Source organism: Salmo trutta, chromosome 18, assembly GCF_901001165.1.
Source record: "Salmo trutta chromosome 18, fSalTru1.1, whole genome shotgun sequence".
NCBI classification, from domain to species: domain Eukaryota; kingdom Metazoa; phylum Chordata; class Actinopteri; order Salmoniformes; family Salmonidae; genus Salmo; species Salmo trutta.
The window spans coordinates 22820323-22838614 of record NC_042974.1 but is presented as its reverse complement, the minus strand read 5'-3'; the positions used below and the strand labels follow the sequence as shown (position 1 = coordinate 22838614).

Here is an 18292-nt window from a genome sequence, read left to right as displayed (position 1 = left end):
TTGGTATTTCTTTGTTTTGGGCCGTGTGTGTGGCTCCCAATCAGGCACAGCTGAAGCTCGTTGCTGCTGATTGGGAGTCACACATAAGGAGCATGTTTTTCCTTTGGGTTTTGTGGGTAATTGTTTCTGTTTGAGTATTTTCCTAACAGGACTGTTTGCTGTCGTTTTGTTCATTTTGTAGTGTTCTCTTGTTTATTTGAATTAAAATTCTAATGATGAGCACATCCTCTGCTGCACCTTGGTTCCCTCTTACATGTTGTCCAAAAGTAGTCTGTAGTAGAGTCAGACATAAACTCAGCAAAAAAAGAAACGTCCCTTTTCAGGAGCCTAACTTTCAAAGATAAATCGTAAAAATCCAAATAACTTCACAGATCTTCATTGTAAAGGGGTTAAACACCGTTTCCCATGCTTGTTCAATTGACCCATAAACAATTCATGAGCATGCACCTGTGGAACGGTCGTTAAGACACTAACAGCTTACAGACGGTAGGTAATTAAGGTCACAGTTATGAAAATGTAGGACACTAAAGAGGCCTTTCTACTGACTCTAAAAATCACCAAAAGAAAGATGCCCAGGCTCCCTGCTCATCTGTGTGAATGTGCCTTAGGCATGTTGCAAGGAGGCATGAGGACTGCAGATGTGGCCAGGGCAATAAATTGCAATGACCGTACTGTGAGACGCCTAAGACAGTGCTACAGGGAGACAAGATGGACAGCTGATTGTCCTCGCAGTGGAAGACCACATGTAACAACACCTACACAGGATCGGTACATCCGAACATCACACCTGCGGGACAGGTGCAGAATGGCAACAACAACTGCCCGAGTTACACCAGGAATGCACAATCCCTCCATCAGTGCTCAGACTGTCCGAGAGGCTGGACTGAGGGCTTGTAGGCCTGTTGTAAAGCAGGTCCACACCAGACATCACGGCACAACGTCACCTTTGGGCACAAACCCACCATCGCTGGACCAGACATGACTGGTAAAAAGTTACCTTCTCTGACGAGTCGCGGTTTGGTCTCACCAGGGGTGATGGTCGGATTTGAGTTTATCGTCGAAGGAATGAGTGTTACACCAAGGCCTGTACTCTGGAGCGGGATAGATTTGGAGGTGGAGGGTCCGTCATGGTCTGCGGTGGTATGTCACAGCATCATCAGACTGAGCTTGTTGTCATTGCAGGCAATCTCAACTCTGTGCGTTACAGGGAAGACATCCTCCTCCCTCATGTGGTACCCTTCCTGCAGGCTCATCCTGACATGACCCTCCAGCATGACAATGCCACCAGCCATACTGCTCCTTCTGTGCATGATTTCCTGCAAGACAGGAATATCAGTGTTCTGCCATTGCCAGCGAAGAGCCCGGATCTCAATCCCATTGAGCACGTCGGGACCTGTTGGATCGGAGGGTGAGGGCTAGGGCCATTCCCCCCAGAAATGTCCGGGAACTTGCAGGTGCCTTGGTGGAAGAGTGGCTTAACAACAGTCCATGAGGAGATGCACTGCAGTACTCAATGCAGCTGGTGGCCACACCAGATACTGACTGTTACTTTTGATTTCGACCCCCTCTTTGTTCAGGGACACATTTTTCAATTTCTGTTAGTCACACGTCTGTGGAACTTGTTCAGTTCATGTCTCAGTTGTTGAATCTTGCGTTCATACAAATACTTACACATGTTAAGTTTGCTGACAGTAAACGTAGTTGACAGTGAGAGAACGTTTCTTTTTTTGCTGAGTTTAGATGTATAAACATCTGGTACTACTACAACAGATCTCACTGTGAGTGAAAATGGCTCAATACAAAAATACAGCTGAGCACTAAATCCACCATTACAGATTGTGTCTCCAACCCTGGAGTGGAGCTGGTTTTAGTACCCCATTATACAGTGCATTCGAATAGTATTCAGACCCCTTGACTTTTTCCACATTTTGTTACATTACAGCCTTGTTTTAAAATGTTACAAAAATCCCTCATCAATCTACACACAATACCCTATACCGATGAAGCAAAAACAGGTTTTCGAATAAGGCTGTATGTAACAAAATGTGGAAAAAGGGAAGGGGTCTGAATACTTTCCAAATGCATTGTATCATGACATAACCCTAACCCTAACCCTAACCCTACCTGTATGATTAAATACAACCTTTTCTCTTTCCTAAATATTAATTCCGACTGACATATTCCCAGTCAGCAAACCTTAAACAGCTGGGAAAGAGAGCAGAAAGTGGGGATCAACGTAATTAGAGCCCAGTCTACTCCTTATTAATTCAGTTAAAAATAACACGATTCCAGCTTATGTCCTTAGGCAGATTTTATGGAAATTCAAGATTTTCAGTTACCGTTGGACCTCTATTGTAATGCAGATAGCTGTTGCATATTAATTGGCACAATTGTTTAATAATTTCATCTATGTTCTCTTGACAGTCTATGAAATATTAACCATCAGCTCTTGCATCAAGCATATAAAAGGGGTCTTGTGAGTTAACAGTTGCAAAAATGAAATATCTAAATCTACATGAATCAATAGGATGTGTGCTGCGACATCTAAAAACTGTATTTGGTTCAAGGAATTGATATTACCATACAAGCACCTACAGTACACAGGTTGCTGTTTATTTTAAACATCAATACATAATAGAGAACTGCTTACAAAATGCACATAAAATCAAAACACATCAAAATGGCAAGAAAAGAGAGCTAAATCTTTAAACAGTCAAGTCATTTCTTACATTTCTTCAATAAGTCATTTTCAAAATTGCGTAAAGTTGTCATATTGAAACCTTACCAATTGGTTAACTTTAGGTAATGACACTGCCTGTCTGTAGGCTATGATTTCTACCTCATTAAACACAGACAGCTGTACAGTAAGGATTCTATACATTCCATGATGTTTATTTGACCTCTGACCCAATACATAGCAGCTTAATAAAATACAGTGCCTATAAAAAATATATTTTGGCTAGTTTATAGTTTTTGTACTATATATCTCCATAAATAATTCAGTACATAGATAAATAGATATTCTGTATGTGGATTACAAATCATCATACAAAGCTTGATTTAATAATCCATGTGATTATAAATGCAGAAATCATACGGTCTGGAGGGTGACCCTGACGTCAGGTTTAGACTGAGTGAAGGCTGCGTTGAGTTAGCCTGGTCAAACCAGAATGAACACTGCGCTCACTGTTGTTTGTGCTCAACAGCGTTCACTTTGGTTTAGTCAGGCTAGCATTGAGTTGCGTACTTACTGGCAATTATCACGGTGGGAGCACCCATGGCCCCATAACCCCTGCCCCCCATGCCCACTTCCAGTGCCAGTCTCTAGTTCTACTAGCACTCATTCTTGCTGCAGGTGGCCTGCCGCTCAATCTGCCACGTGCCCTCCTCATACGTGCAGTAACAGATTGAACACTCATCAATCTTCACCTCACGTCCAGCTGGGATCACTTGTGTGTCTGCATAACAGTTTGGCCCTGGCAAAAGAGGAATTGAATAAACGGTTAAATTGGTCTCAGGCAATCTCATGATCTTGTATACAGTCAATCCAAGACCTGAAAAAAGGTTTCGTGGGATTGTGGTTGGAGTGGATGGAATGGCAAACAGAGTAGGGCCATTCCACCCACTCCAACAACGATCCCACTGAGCTGTTTTTTTGTTTGGTTAAAGGGAAGACATGCCTTAATTCGTTGCCCTTCATTGGATTGTCTCTCTGATGAAAAATAATGTTACTGATGCATAAATGACCATTAACCAAAAATATTTAATAATAGTTGAGGGATTATCCAAACAAAACCATTTCAACATCATGAGTATATCAACCAACATACCATACAACATACTGTACAACTTTGTAAAACACAGATATCCAATGGATAGTACAGGAAAAGGAGGGCCGAACAGGCCGGAATTAACATTGACGGGGCTGCAGTGGAGCAGGTTGAGAGTTTCCAGTTCCTTGGTGTCCACATCACCAACAAACTGTCATTGTCCAAACACACCAAGACAGTCGTGAAGAGGGCACGACAACACCTTTTCCCCCTCAGGAGACTGAAAAGATTTGGCATGATCCCCAAATACACAAAAAGTTCTACAGCTGCACCATCGAGAGCATCCTGACCGGTTGCATCACCGCCTGGTATGGCAACTGCTCGGCATCAGACCGTACAGAGGCCCATTGTCAGCAACCCTCACTCCTGTGTTCCAATGGCACGTTGTGTTAGCTAATCCAAGTTGATCATTTTAAAAGGCTAATTGATCATTAGAAAACCCTTTTGCAATTATGTTAGCACAGCTGAAAACTGTTTTTCTGATTAAAGAAGCAATAAAACTGGCCTTCTTTAGACTAGTTGAGTATCTGGAGCATCAGCATTTGTGGGTTCGATTATAGGCTCAAAATGGCCAGAAACAAATAACTTTCTTCTGAAACTCGTCAGTCTATTCTTGTTCTGAGAAATGAAGGCTATTCTATGCGAGAAATTACCAATAAGCTGAAGTTCCTGTACAATGCTATGTACTACTCCCTTCACAGAACTGCGCAAACTGGCTCTAACCAGAATAGAAAGAGGAGTGGCAGGCCCCTGTGCACAAATGAGCAAGAGGACAAGTACATTAGAGTGCCTAGTTTGAGAAACAGACGCCTCACAAGTCCTCAACTGGCAGCTTCATTAAATAGTACCCGCAAAACACCAGTCTCAACGTCAACAGTGAAGAGGCGACTCCGGGATGCTGGCCTTCTAGACAGAGTTGCAAAGAAAAAGCCATATCTCAGACTAGCCAATAAAAAGACAAGATTAAGATGGGCAAAAGAACACAGACACTGGACAGAGGAACTCTGCCTAGAAGGCCAGCATCCCGGAATCGCCTCTTCACTGTGCAATGCCTTGGCTTTGTGAAAATAATTAGTGAAAGTGTTTGAAAAGGAGAAGCATTTGGAGCAGTGATTTTTCTATGGTATGAATCATTTATCTTTCAAAAACAAGGAAATTTCTAAGTGACCCCAAACTTTTGAACGGATGTGTATATACTAGGCGGTGTCAGAGGAAGGCCCAAAAAATTGTCAAAGACTCCAGTCACCCAAGTCATAGACTGTTCTCTCTGTTACCACATGGCAAGCGGTGCCTGAGCGCCAAGTCTAGGTCCGAAAAGCTCCTTAACAGCTTCTTCCCCCAAGCCAAAAGACTGCTGAACAATTAAATCACATGGCACCCCTGCCTACAGTGCCTTGCAAAAGTATTCACCCCCGTTGGCGTTTTTCCTATTTTGTTGCATTACAACCTGTAATTTAAATTGATTTTTATTTGGATTTCATGTAATGGACATACACAAAATAGTCAAAATTGGTGAAGTGAAATGAAAAAAAAATAACTTGTTTAAAAATATATATATACACTGCTCAAAAAAATAAAGGGAACACTTAAACAACACAATGTAACTCCAAGTCAATCACACTTCTGTGAAATCAAACTGTCCACTTAGGAAGCAACACTGATTGACAATACATTTCACATGCTGTTGTGCAAATGGAATAGACAACAGGTGGAAATTATAGGCAATAAGCAAGACACCCCCAATAAAGGAGTGGTTCTGCAGGTGGTAACCACAGACCACTTCTCAGTTCCTATGCTTCCTGGTTGATGTTTTGGACACTTTTGAATGCTGGCGGTGCTTTCACTCTAGTGGTAGCATGAGACGGAGTCTACAACCCACACAAGTGGCTCAGGTAGTGCAGCTCATCCAGGATGGCACATCAATGCGAGCTGTGGCAAGAAGGTTTGCTGTGTCTGTCAGTGTAGTGTCCAGAGCATGGAGGCGCTACCAGGAGACAGGCCAGTACATCAGGAGACGTGGAGGAGGCCGTAGGAGGGCAACAACCCAGCAGCAGGACCTCTACCTCCGCCTTTGTGCAAGGAGGAGCAGGAGAAGCACTGCCAGAGCCCTGCAAAATGACCTCCAGCAGGCCACAAATGTGCATGTGTCTGCTCAAACGGTCAGAAACAGACTCCATGAGGGTGGTATGAGGGCCCGACGTCCATAGGTGGGGGTTGTGCTTACAGCCCAACACCGTGCAGGACGTTTGGAATTTGCCAGAGAACACCAAGATTGGCAAATTCGCCATTGGCGCCCTGTGCTCTTCACAGATGAAAGCAGGTTCACACTGAGCACGTGACAGACGTGACAGAGTCTGGAGACGCCGTGGAGAACGTTCTGCTGCCTGCAACATCCTCCAGCATGACCGGTTTGGCAGTGGGTCATCCATGGTGTGGGGTGGCATTTCTTTGGGGGGCCGCACAGCCCTCCATGTGCTCGCCAGAGGTAGCCTGACTGCCATTAGGTACCGAGATGAGATCCTCAGACCCCTTGTGAGACCATATGCTGGTGCGGTTGGCCCTGGGTTCCTCCTAATGCAAGACAATGCTAGACCTCATGTGGCTGGAGTGTGTCAGCAGTTCCTGCAAGAGGAAGGCATTGATGCTATGGACTGGCCCGCCCGTTCCCCAGACCTGAATCCAATTGAGCACATCTGGGACATCATGTCTCGCTCCATCCACCAACGCCACGTTGCATCACAGACTGTCCAGGAGTTGGCGGATGCTTTAGTCCAGGTCTGGGAGGAGATCCCTCAGGAGACCATCCGCCACCTCATCAGGAGCATGCCCAGGCGTTGTAGGGAGGTCATACAGGCACGTGGAGGCCACACACACTACTGAGCCTCATTTTGACTTGTTTTAAGGACATTACATCAAAGTTGGATCAGCCTGTAGTGTGGTTTTCCACTTTAATTTTGAGTGTGACTCCAAATCCAAACCTCCATGGGTTGATAAATTGGATTTCCATTGATTATTTTTGTGTGATTTTGTTGTCAGCACATTCAACTATGTAAAGAAAAAAGTATTTAATAAGATTATTTCTTTCATTCAGATCTAGGATGTGTTGTTTAAGTGTTCCCTTTATTTTTTTGAGCAGTATATTTAAAAACGGAAAAGTGGTGCATGCATATCTATTCACCCCCTTTGCTATGAAGCCCCTAAATAAGATCTGGTGCAACCAACTACCTTCAGAAGTCACATAATTAGCTAAATAAATTCCACCAGTGTGCAATCTAAGTGTCACATGATCTGTCACATGATCTCAGTATATAAACACCTGTTCTGAAAGGCTCCAGATTCTGAAACACCACTAAGCAAGCGACACCATGAAGACCAAGGAGATACCCAAACAGGTCAGGGACAAAGTTGTGGAGAAGTACAGATCAGGGTTGGGTTATAAACAAAAAATATCCGAAACTTTGATCATCCCACGGAGCACCATTTAAAATCTATTATTAAAAAATTGAAAGAATATGGCACCACAACAAACCTACCAAGAGAGGGCCGCCCACCAAAACTCACGGACCAGGCAAGGAGGGCATTAATCAGAGAGGCAACAAAGAGATCAAAGATAACCCTGAAGGAGCTGCAAAGCTCCACAGCGGAGATTGGAGTATCTGTCCATAGGACCACTTTAAGCCATACACTCCACAGAGCTGGGCTTTACGGAAGAGTGGCCAGAAGAAAATAAGCAAACATGTTTGGTGTTTGCCAAAAGGCATGTGGGTGACTCTGGTCAGATAAGACTAAAATTGAGCTTATTGGCCATCAACGAAAACGCTATGTCTAGAGCAAACCCAACACCTCTCATCACCCCAAGAACAGCATCCAAAAATCCTAGTGGCTAGATGTGCCAAGCTTATAGAGACATACCCCAAGAGACTTGCAGCTGTAATTGCTGCAAAAGGTGGCTCTACGAAGTATTGACTTTGGGGGGTGAATAGTTATCCACGCTCAAGTTTTCTGTTTTCTTGTCTTATTTCTTGTTTGTTTCACAATAAAAATATGTTGCATCTTCAAAGTGGTAGGCATGTCAAACCCGCCAAAAATCAATTTTAATTCCCAGTTGTAAGGTAACAAAAAAGGAAAAATGCCAAGGGGTTAAATACTTTCGCAAACCACTATATTTACATTGACCCCCCCTACGTGTATAGCCTCGTTATTGCTATTTAATTGTGTTACTTTTCATTTAATCTTTTACTTTAGTTTATTTAGTCAATATTTTCTTAACTTTATTTCTTGAACTGCATTGTTGGTTAATTAAGGGCTTGTAAGAAAGCATTTCACGGTAAGGTCTACACCTGTTGTATTCGGCGCATGTTACAAATAAAACATTGATTTGACAAATGATGCAGTTGCAATGAAAAGTACAATCTCTGTTCATCAATCTTTAGTTACATGTAACCTACATTATAACCTACTTAGCTCTGGTTCCCAATGTGAAACATTAGCCATTGTCTCGAGAAACCCCATCTGTCTTCCCCAACTGGCAAAAAAGATATTCACATAAATCACCCCTTCAAGCAGCATGGACCCAAATACCCACTCCTGGAGCTGCAGTCACAACATGGCATACAGCTGCAGGAAATGGTTTCTCATTTAACATGGGCTTGAGCAACACTATTCTAGTATTAAGATGCAGCTGCCACTGATAAATTGAAAGTCTTTCACTTGAAGCAAAGGAATCTTCACTGGACAGAAACACTAAGGAAAAGCATGCTGGCGCATCAATCAATAATGAACAGTTTGTTGAGGCTGTAAAAATGTCAGCACTCACACATTTATAACTCTTCAAATGAAAACTGAAGAAACTCTCCCTGAATAACAACTCACCACATGTCCCTGTCTGCTGTCGCAATTGATTCATTAATAATAATAAGCAAAATATTGCCTCAAGGATAGTCCATCAAAATTATTAAGACACACTTCTGAATGAACAAACTGGCATATAATCATATGTTTGACACTATAAAGAGGTAGACTGCAGCCCAATAAAAATCATGAGAAATGTTATTATGCAGCCAAGACTTAAGCGACAGCCTGTCATCAATTTGTGCACAGAATGATTAGCATGACACTCATTCCTATTAATTTATGCACCCATTCTGTGCTTCGATGTGCTTACTCATTGCTGTCACCCTTTCTTTTTGCTTAGCACTTGAACACCCACCTTTTAGTCACAGTGGCTTCATTAACACATCTTTCTTCTCTCTGACAGTAGATAGTGTTTTTATCCGAACACATTAAATGGGCCTCAAAAGAGCATTATCCTCCATTAATAACCTCCAGCATCAGACTGTATCAGAAAACACAAATGGACAGTCCAAAATGTGCTTGTGTGATATGCAGGTACTGAAAACTTGTCCCAAAATGTCACTAAGCAGGTGGACTGAGTGTGAAAGGAACAGCCATTACCACCTTTGGCTCAACACTAGTGATGGTAGATGAGAGAAATCAGGGACACCTTAATGCTCCACTTTTCTGGCTCTGAGAGGTGAGGTAAAGGAAATAGCCGAATAGACAGAAATCACTTCCCCGTAATGCAGTTCCTTAGTACATATGCATTATGAATGCAGCAAAATGCCTTGGCTTTGTGAAAATGGTAAGTGAAAGTGTTTGAAGAGGAGAAGCCTTTGGAGCAGTGATTTTTCTATGGTATGAATCATTTACTTCCCAACATGTTGCAATAGAATGAGTGTGTAGTCTTGAATATGTGCTGTCACATGTTAAATGTCATCTTTGTTATTCTAGTCTAGTAAAAGGCATAAGCTGACGCACACCCAAAAATGTTTGTTTTGTAGAGGTGCTGACTAACGGAGAGTAAACTATGAGAATAATTAGTGTGTGACTTTGTTTTTTTCTTTTTATCTTTTTATTCCGGAACAATGCTGTAAGACAGCAGAAGGTTTTATCTTGTGAAGCGACAGGGTATATTAGTTTTAAGTGTTTATCTAGAAGTAGAGCATTTTCCTTTCTTGTTTATCTCACAAGCTGTCACTAGCTAGGTTTCCATCCAATTGGCTACAGATTTTAATGTGAATATTCTAAAATCCGTATGAAAACAGTGGTGGAAAAAGTACTCAATTGTCATACTTGAGTAAAAGTAAAGATACCTTAACAGAAAATGACTGAAGTAAGTCACACAGTAAAATTCTACTTGAGTAAAAGTCAAAGTATTTGGTTTAAAAGATACTTAAGTATCAAAAGTAAATGTAATTGGTAAAATATACTTAAGTATCAAAAGTAAAATTATAAATCATTTCAAATTCCGTACATTAAGCAAACCAGACTGCACCACTTTCTCATTTTTTAAAATGATTTACGGATAGCCAGGGGGACACTCCAACATTCAAACATCATGTACAAACGAAGCATGTGTGTTTAGTGAGTCCGCCAGATCGGATGCAGTAGGGATGACCAGGGATGTTCTGTTGATAAGTGCGTGAATTGGACAATTTTCTTGTCCTACTAAGCATTCAAAATGTAACAAGTACTTTTGGGTGTCAAGGAAAATGTATGGAGTAAAAAGTACAATATTTTCTTAAGGAATGTAGTGAAGTAAAAGTAAAATTTGTCAAAAACATAAATAGTAAAGTAAAGTAGATGGCCAAAAAAACAATATAAGTAGTACTTTAAAGTATTTTTACTGAGGTACTTTACACCAGTGCATAAAAACAATATGCCTATTTTCCCAAATTTCCAGCAAATTGAATGTGTGTAATGAAATAGTGCACATATAAAAAAAATGGATTAAATTCCTATGTAAGTGAAATGGGTTTTGAACTTTACTAGCTGTTTTGTAATGAAACACAAAACCATCAATGCTGAGCGATTACTAGTGCTAAGCGATTAGTGTCGGTTTGGTTTCTGATCTATTTTTAAAAAGGTTTGGTTTCTGATCTATTATAAAAAAAAATATCATGGTTTTCAGTTTTTAAATGAAATGCACTGTATTATGTGGGTTGAATGCTGTAACCAGACAGAATAAAGCAATTCATAAAAGTGTCATGATGGTAGAGACTGCCCATTACTGCTTTTCACTTAACCATCATTTGTTCACATTACTTTTCTTTAATAAAATATTTCAATTGTTGCATATGCTGTCTGACAAAAAAAATCCCTATTTTAGTAGTTCTTCAAAGTAAATAAGGCATACTTTTATGAATGCTGAATAACAACTATCAATCACTTAGATCATGCATTTTCAGGTAGAGATACCTCGTGAAGCAACTGTTCTTTATCCTTGTTGATAGTGCATTCCTCTGTCACTTCTCTCTGTCTGCCCGACTAACCAGCAGGCATAAAATAAACAACACAGACCGAACAAGTAGGCACGGAATCATTATGTACATGTACTTTACTCACATAAAAAGGTTGGATGGAAATCTGGATACTAGCTAGGTTGCCATCCATTTGGCGACAGATTTACATGCGAATATTCAAAAATCTGCATAAAAACACTATGCACATTTTCCCACCAGAGGGGAGTTTCCATCAAACTGACTTGTTGGGGATAAAAGGCTGTGCAAATAAAAATGACTCTACTGATGGTTTTGTCTGTAAAAATGTTGCATTATATAGCGATTGTGCTCATTCTGGTCTTGGCAAGTGCACTCTAGCTAAATCAAAAGTGCTTGAAATTAACATTAAAATATTTCCAGCGTAATAGGTCTTGCAAGTGAACTGATTTGTGCACACTGTAGACGTGCCCTAATAAAGTCTGTTTACACAGATAAAACGTCATTTTTTTAGATACTTTAGGATGATTTGGACAAAATAAAAAAAGAAGGACCTTAAAGTGGGGGGGAAAAGTATTTGATCCCCTGCTGGTTTTGTACGTTTGCCCACTTACAAAGAAATTATCAGTCTATAATTTTAATAGTAGGATAATTTGAACAGTGAGAGACAGAATAACAACAAAAAAATCCTGAAAAACTCATGTCAAAAATGTTATAAAATGATTTGCATTTTAATGGGGGAAATAAGTATTTGACCCCCCTGCAAAACATGACTTAGTACTTGGTGGCAAAACCCTTGTTGGCAATCACAGAGGTCAGACGTTTCTTGTAGTTGGCCACCAGGTTTGCACACATCTCAGGAGGGATTTTGTCCCAGTCCTCTTTGCAGATCTTCTCCAAGTCATTAAGGTTTCGAGGCTGACGTTTGGCAACTCGAACCTTCAGCTCCCTCCACAGATTTTCTATGGGATTAAGGTCTGGAGACTGGCTAGGCCACTCCAGGACCTTAATGTGCTTCTTCTTGAGCCACTCCTTTGTTGCCTCGGCCGTGTGTTTTGGGTCATTGTCATGCTGGAATACCCATCCACGACCCATTTTCAATGCCCTGGCTGAGGGAAGGAGGTTCTCACCCAAGATTTGACGGTATATGGCCCCGTCCATCGTCCCTTTGATGCGGTGAAGTTGTCCTGTCCCCTTAGCAGAAAAACACCCCCAAAGCATAATGTTTCCACCTCCATGTTTGACGGTGGAGATGGTGTTCTTGGGGTCATAGGCAGCATTCCTCCTTCTCCAAACACGGTGAGTTGAGTTGATGCCAAAGAGCTCCATTTTGGTCTCATCTGACCACAACACTTTCACCAGTTGTCCTCTGAGTCATTCAGATGTTCATTGGCAAACTTCAGACGGGCCTGTATATGTATTCTTGAGCAGGGGGACCTTGCGGGAGCTGCAGGATTTCAGTCCTTCACGGCGTAGTGTGTTACCAATTGTTTTCTTGGTGACTATGGTCCCAGCTGCCTTGAGATCATTGACAAGATCCTCCCGTGTAGTTCTGGGCTGATTCCTCACCGTTCTCATGATCATTGCAACTCCACGAGGTGAGATCTTGCATGGAGCCACAGGCAGAGGGATATTGACAGTTCTTTTGTGTTTCTTCCATTTGCGAATAATCGCACCAAATGTTGTCACTTTCTCACCAAGCTGCTTGGCGATGGTCTTGTAGCCCATTCCAGCCTTGTGTAGGTCTACAATCTTGTCCCTGACATCCTTGGAGAGCTCTTTGGTCTTGGCCATGGTGGAGAGTTTGGAATCTGATTGATTGAATGCTTCTGTGGACAGGTGTCTTTTATACAGGTAACAAACTGAGATTAGGAGCACTCCCTTTAAGAGTGTGCTCCTAATCTCAGCTCGTTACCTGTATAAAAGACACCTGGGATCCAGAAATCTTTCTGATTGAGAGGGGGTCAAATACTTATTTCCCTCATTAAAATGCAAATCAATTTATAACATTTCTGACTTGTGTTTTTCTGGATATTTTTGTTGTTATTCTGTCTCTCACTGTTCAAATAAACCTACCATTAAAATGATAGACTGATCATTTCTTTGTCAGTGGGCAAACGTACAAAATCAGCAGGGGATCAAATACTTTTTTCCCCCACTGTATATTAAAACGTCATCATAGTGAGAATATTAATAGTGAGATGTGCAATGCCATTTTGTTTCAAAATTTTATTTATTTAGTGCTGAGAGAGATGACGCGGGAGGGGATGGCTGGCATTTTACGGGCTCCTAACATATACAAATAAAATAAGATTGTATTTGTCACATGCGCTGAATACAACAGGTATTACAGCGAAATGCTTACTTACAAGCCCTTAACCAACAATGCAGTTTTAAGAAAAATACCTAAAAAATAGCATTAACAGTAACAAATAATTAAAGCGCAGATGTAAAATAACAATAGCGAGGCTATACAGAGGGGGTACAAGTACAGAGTCAATGTGCGGGGGCAAAGGTTAGTCGAGGAAATTGAGGTAATATGTACATGTAGGTATAGTTATTAAAGTGACTATGCATAGACAATAACAGAGAGTAGCAGCAGCGTAAAAGAAAGGAGGGGTGGCAATGCAAATAGTCTGGGTAGCCATTGATAAGATGGCCAGGAGTCTTTTGGCTTGGTGGGTAGAAGCTGTTCAGAAGCCTCTTGGACCTAGACTTGGCGCTCCGGCACCGCTTGCTGTGCGGTAGCAGAGAGAACAGTCTATGACTAGGGTGGCTGGAGTCTTTGACAATTTTTAGGGCCTTCCTCTGACATTCCTCTGGTACTGAGGTCCTGGATGGCAGGAAGCTTGGCCCCAGTGGTGTACTGGGCCGTACGTACTTCCCTCTGTAGTGCCTTGCGGTTGGAGGCCGAGCAGTTGCCATACCAAGCAGTGATGCAACCAGTCAGGATGTTCTCGATGGTGCAGCTGTAGAACCTTTTGAGGATCTGAGGACCCATGCCAAATCTTTTCAGTCTCCTGAGGGGGAATAGGTTTTGTCATGCCCTCTTTACGACATGTCTTGGTGTGCTTGGAACATGCTAATTTGTTGGTGATGTGGACACCAAGGAACTTGAAGCTCTCAACCTGCTCTCAACCCCGTTTTTAATTGTTATTTATTTTACCTTTACTTAACTAGGCAAGTCAGTTAAGAACAAATTCTTATTTTCAATGACGGCCTAGGAACTGTGGGTTAGCTGCCTTGTTCAGGGGCAGAACGACAGATTTTTACCTTGTCAGCTCTGGGATTCGTTCTTGCAACCTTTTGGTTACTTGTCCAACACTCTAACCACTAGGCTACCTGCCGAATGGGGGCATGCTTGGTTCTCCTTTTCCTGTAGTCCACAATCAACTCCTTTGTCTTGATCACATTGAGGATGAGGTTGTTGTCCTGGCACCACACGGCCAGGTCTCTGACCTCCTCCCTATAGGCTGTCTTGTTGTTGTCGGTGATCAGGCCTACCACTGTTGTGTCATCGGCAAACTTAATGATGGTGTTGGAGTCGTGCCTGGTCATGCAGTCATGAGTGAACAGGGAGAACAGGAGGGGACTGAGCACGCATCCCTGAGGGGCCCTCGTGTTGAGGATCAGCGTGGCGGATGTGATGTTTCCTACCCTTACCACCTGGGGGCGGCCCGTCAGGAAGTCCAGGATCCAGTTGCAGAGGGAGGTGTTTAGTCCCAGAGTCCTTAGCTTTGTGATGAGCTTTGAGGGCACTATGGTGTTGAATACTGAGCTGTTCAATTAATAGTCAATTAATGGCATTCTCACATAGGTGTTCCTTTTGTCCAGGTGTGAAAGGGCAGTGTGGAGTGCAATAGAGAGAGCAACATCTGTGGATCTGTTGGGACGGTATGCAAATTGGAGTGGGTCTAGGGTTTCTGGGATAATGGTGTTGATGTGAGCCATGACCAGCCTTTCAAAGCACTTCATGGCTACAGACCTATGTCCTAAGGGTCAGTAGTCATTTAGGCCGGTTACCTTAGTGTTCTTGGGCACAGGGACTATGGTGGTCTGCTTGAAACATGTTGGTATTACAGACTCAGACAGGGAGAGGTTGAAAATGTCAGTGAAGACACTTGCCAGTTTGTCAGCGCATGCTCGGAGTACACGTCCTGGTAATCCGTCTGGCCCTGCGGGCTTGTGAATGTTGACCTGTTTAAAGGTCTTACATCGGCTGCGGAGAGCGTGATCACACAGTTGTCCGGAACAACTGGTGCACTCATGCATGTTTCAGTGTTACTTGCCTTGAAGCGAGCATAGAAGTAATTTAGCTCGCCTGGTAGGCTCGTGTCACTGGGCATCTCTCAGCTGTGCTTTCTTTTGTAGTCTGTAATAGTTTGCAAGCCCTGCCACATCCGAAGAGCGTGGGAGCCGGTGTAGTACAATTCAATCTTAGTCCTGTACTGACGCTTTGCCTGTATGATGGTTCGTCGGAGGGCATAGCGGAATTTCTTATAAGCTTCCGGGTTAGTGTCCCGCACCTTGAAAGTGGCAGCTTTACCCTTTAGCTCAGTGCGGATGTTGCTTGTAATCCATGGCTTCTGGTTGGGGTATGTACGTACAATCACTGTCAGAACGACGTCATCGATGCACTTATTGATGAAGCCAGTGGCTGATGTGGTGTACTCCTCAATGCCATCGGAAGAATCCCAGACAATTTTCCAGCCTGTGCTAGCAAAACAGTCCTGTAGCTTAGCATCTGCTTCATATCACCACTTTTTTATTGACCAAGTCACTGGTGCTTTCTGCTTTAAATTTTGCTTGTAAGCAGGAATCAGCAGGAATCAGGATAAATTTATGGTCAGATTTGCCAAATGGAGTGCGAGGAAGAGCTTTGTATGCGTCTATGTGTGTGGAGTAAAGGTGGTCTAGAGTTATTTTTCCATCTGGTTGCACATTTAACATGTTGGTAGAAATGAGGTAAAATGGATTTAGCTACGAAGAGTATAGATGAAAACTCTCTAGGTATATAGGGTGGTCTACAGCTTATCATGAGATATTCTACCTCAGGCAAACAAAACCTTGATACATAGACAGCCACCCCTTGTCTTACCAGAGGCTGCCATTCTATCCTGCCGATACAGTGTATAACCCGCCAGCTGTATGTTATTCATGTCGTCGTTCAGCCACGACTCCACGAAAAAAAAGATATTACAGCTTTTAATGTCCCGTTTGTAGTTTAATCTTGATTGTAGGTCACTGATTTTATTTTCCAATGATTGCACATTGGCCAATAGAACGGATGGCAGTGGGGGTTTACTCGCTCGCCTACGAATTCTTAGAAGGCAGCCCGACCTCCGCCTCCTTTTTCTACATATTTTCTTCAAGCAAATGACAGGGATTTGGGCCTGTTCCCGGGAAAGCAGTATATCCTTCACGTCGGACTCGTTAAAAGAAAAATCTTCTTCCAGTTTGAGGTGAGTTATCACTGTTCTGATGTCCAGAAGTTATTTTAGGTCATAAGAGAAGGTAGCAACAACATTATGCACAAAATACGTTTAAAAAAAAGTTACAAACAATGCAAAAAAACCTAAGAAAATAGCACAATCTTGTGCAATCTGCCCAGTGATGTGATCTGCCCAGTGACGCGAACCTACCAGACGGGCTAAAGGCCTTTTATGCTCACTTCGAGGCAAGCAACACTGAAGCATGCATGAGAGCACCAGCTGTTCCGGACGACTGTGCGATCACGCTCTCCGTAGCCAATGTGAGTAAGACCATTAAACAGGTCAACATTCACAAGGCCGCGGGGACAGATGATTACCAGGACGTGTACTCAGAGCATGCGCTAACTAACCGGCAAGTGTCTTCACTGACACTTGCCAGTTTCAAGCAGACCACTATAGTCCTTGTGCCGAAGACAGACAAGGTAACCTGCCTAAATGACTACCACCCCGTAGCACACACGTCTGTAGCCATGAAGTGCTTTGAAAGGCTGGTCATGTGTCATAAGCGTCGTAAGGGACAGACCAAGGCACAGCGGGTATAGTGCTCATCTTCCTTCTTTATTTAGAGTGAGCAATCAAACAAAATAAACAAACGACAAACAGTTCAGTAAGGTTCACAGACTATACCGAAAACAACCACCCACAAACCCAAAGGAAAAAAGAGCATCGCTGGAGGCTCCGGGCTGAGGAGCGTCACTGGAGGCTCCGGGCTGAGGAGCGTCGCTGGAGGCTCCGGGCTGAGGAGTGTCGCTGGAGGCTCCGGGCTGAGGAGTGTCGCTGGAGGCTCCGGGCTGAGGAGCGTCGCTGGAGGCTCCTGACTGGGGAGTGTCGCTGGAGGCTCCGGGCTGAGGAGCGTCGCTGGAGGCTCCTGACTGGGGAGCGTCGCTGGAGGCTCCGGGCTAAGGAGCGTCGCTGGAGGCTCCTGACTGGGGAGCGTCGCTGGAGGCTCCGGGCTGAGGAGCGTCGCTGGAGGCTCCTGACTGGGGAGCGTCGCTGGAGGCTCCGACTTGAGGAGCGTCGCTGGAGGTCACCTGCGTGGAGCTGGGACCGGTCTCCCCGGACTGGGGAGACTTACAGGAGACTGGGTGCACCGAGCAGGCACGGGGCACACTGGGCAGTCTGGAGCTCAGGGCTGGCACACCCCGTCCTGGCTGAATGGTCAATGTAGCCCGGCACGGGCGGAGCGCTGGCACAGGGCAAACTGGGCTGTGCTGGAGAGTGAGGGCTGCCGTGCGTAGAGCGTAAGCTGGACCGAGGAGACGCACTGGCGGCCAGATGCGCTGCGCCGGGGCACTTCTCCCTGGCTGCCGGCAACGCCGTGGAGCCGTACTGACCGCACCGGACTGTGCGTGCGTGTGGACGATATCGTGCGCATTTCCGCATAGCTCGGTGCTCTCCTCTTCACCCGCTCCCCACGGTAAGCACGGGGAGTTGGCTCAAGACTCCACCCTGACTCTGCCCAACTCCCGTGTGCCCCCCCCAAAAGGTTTTTGGACTTGCCTCTTGGCTTATACAGTGCCTCATAGTAGCGCCGCTCTGCCTTCGCTGCCTCCGCTGCCTCCAGTTCTTCCTTTGGTCGACGATACGCCCCAGCCTGCCTCCAGGGTCCCTTCCCGTCTAAAATCTCCTCCCATGTCCACGACTCCAAATATTTCTCCTACTCCTTACCCCGCTGCTTGGTCTTCTTTTGGTG

General features: G+C 43.8%; 1 protein-coding gene across 1 annotated transcript in view; it reads right to left on the bottom strand.

Moving 5' to 3' along the window:
- Positions 1-2592: 2592 nt before the first annotated feature.
- Positions 2593-18292, bottom strand: part of LOC115153027 (brorin-like) — a 59488-nt gene continuing 43788 nt past the window's right edge. Inside the window, exon 4 of the mRNA XM_029698035.1 lies at positions 2593-3476. Coding sequence (XP_029553895.1) covers positions 3334-3476 — 143 coding nt within the window. The 3' untranslated portion in view covers positions 2593-3333. The remainder of the gene's footprint in view (positions 3477-18292) is intronic.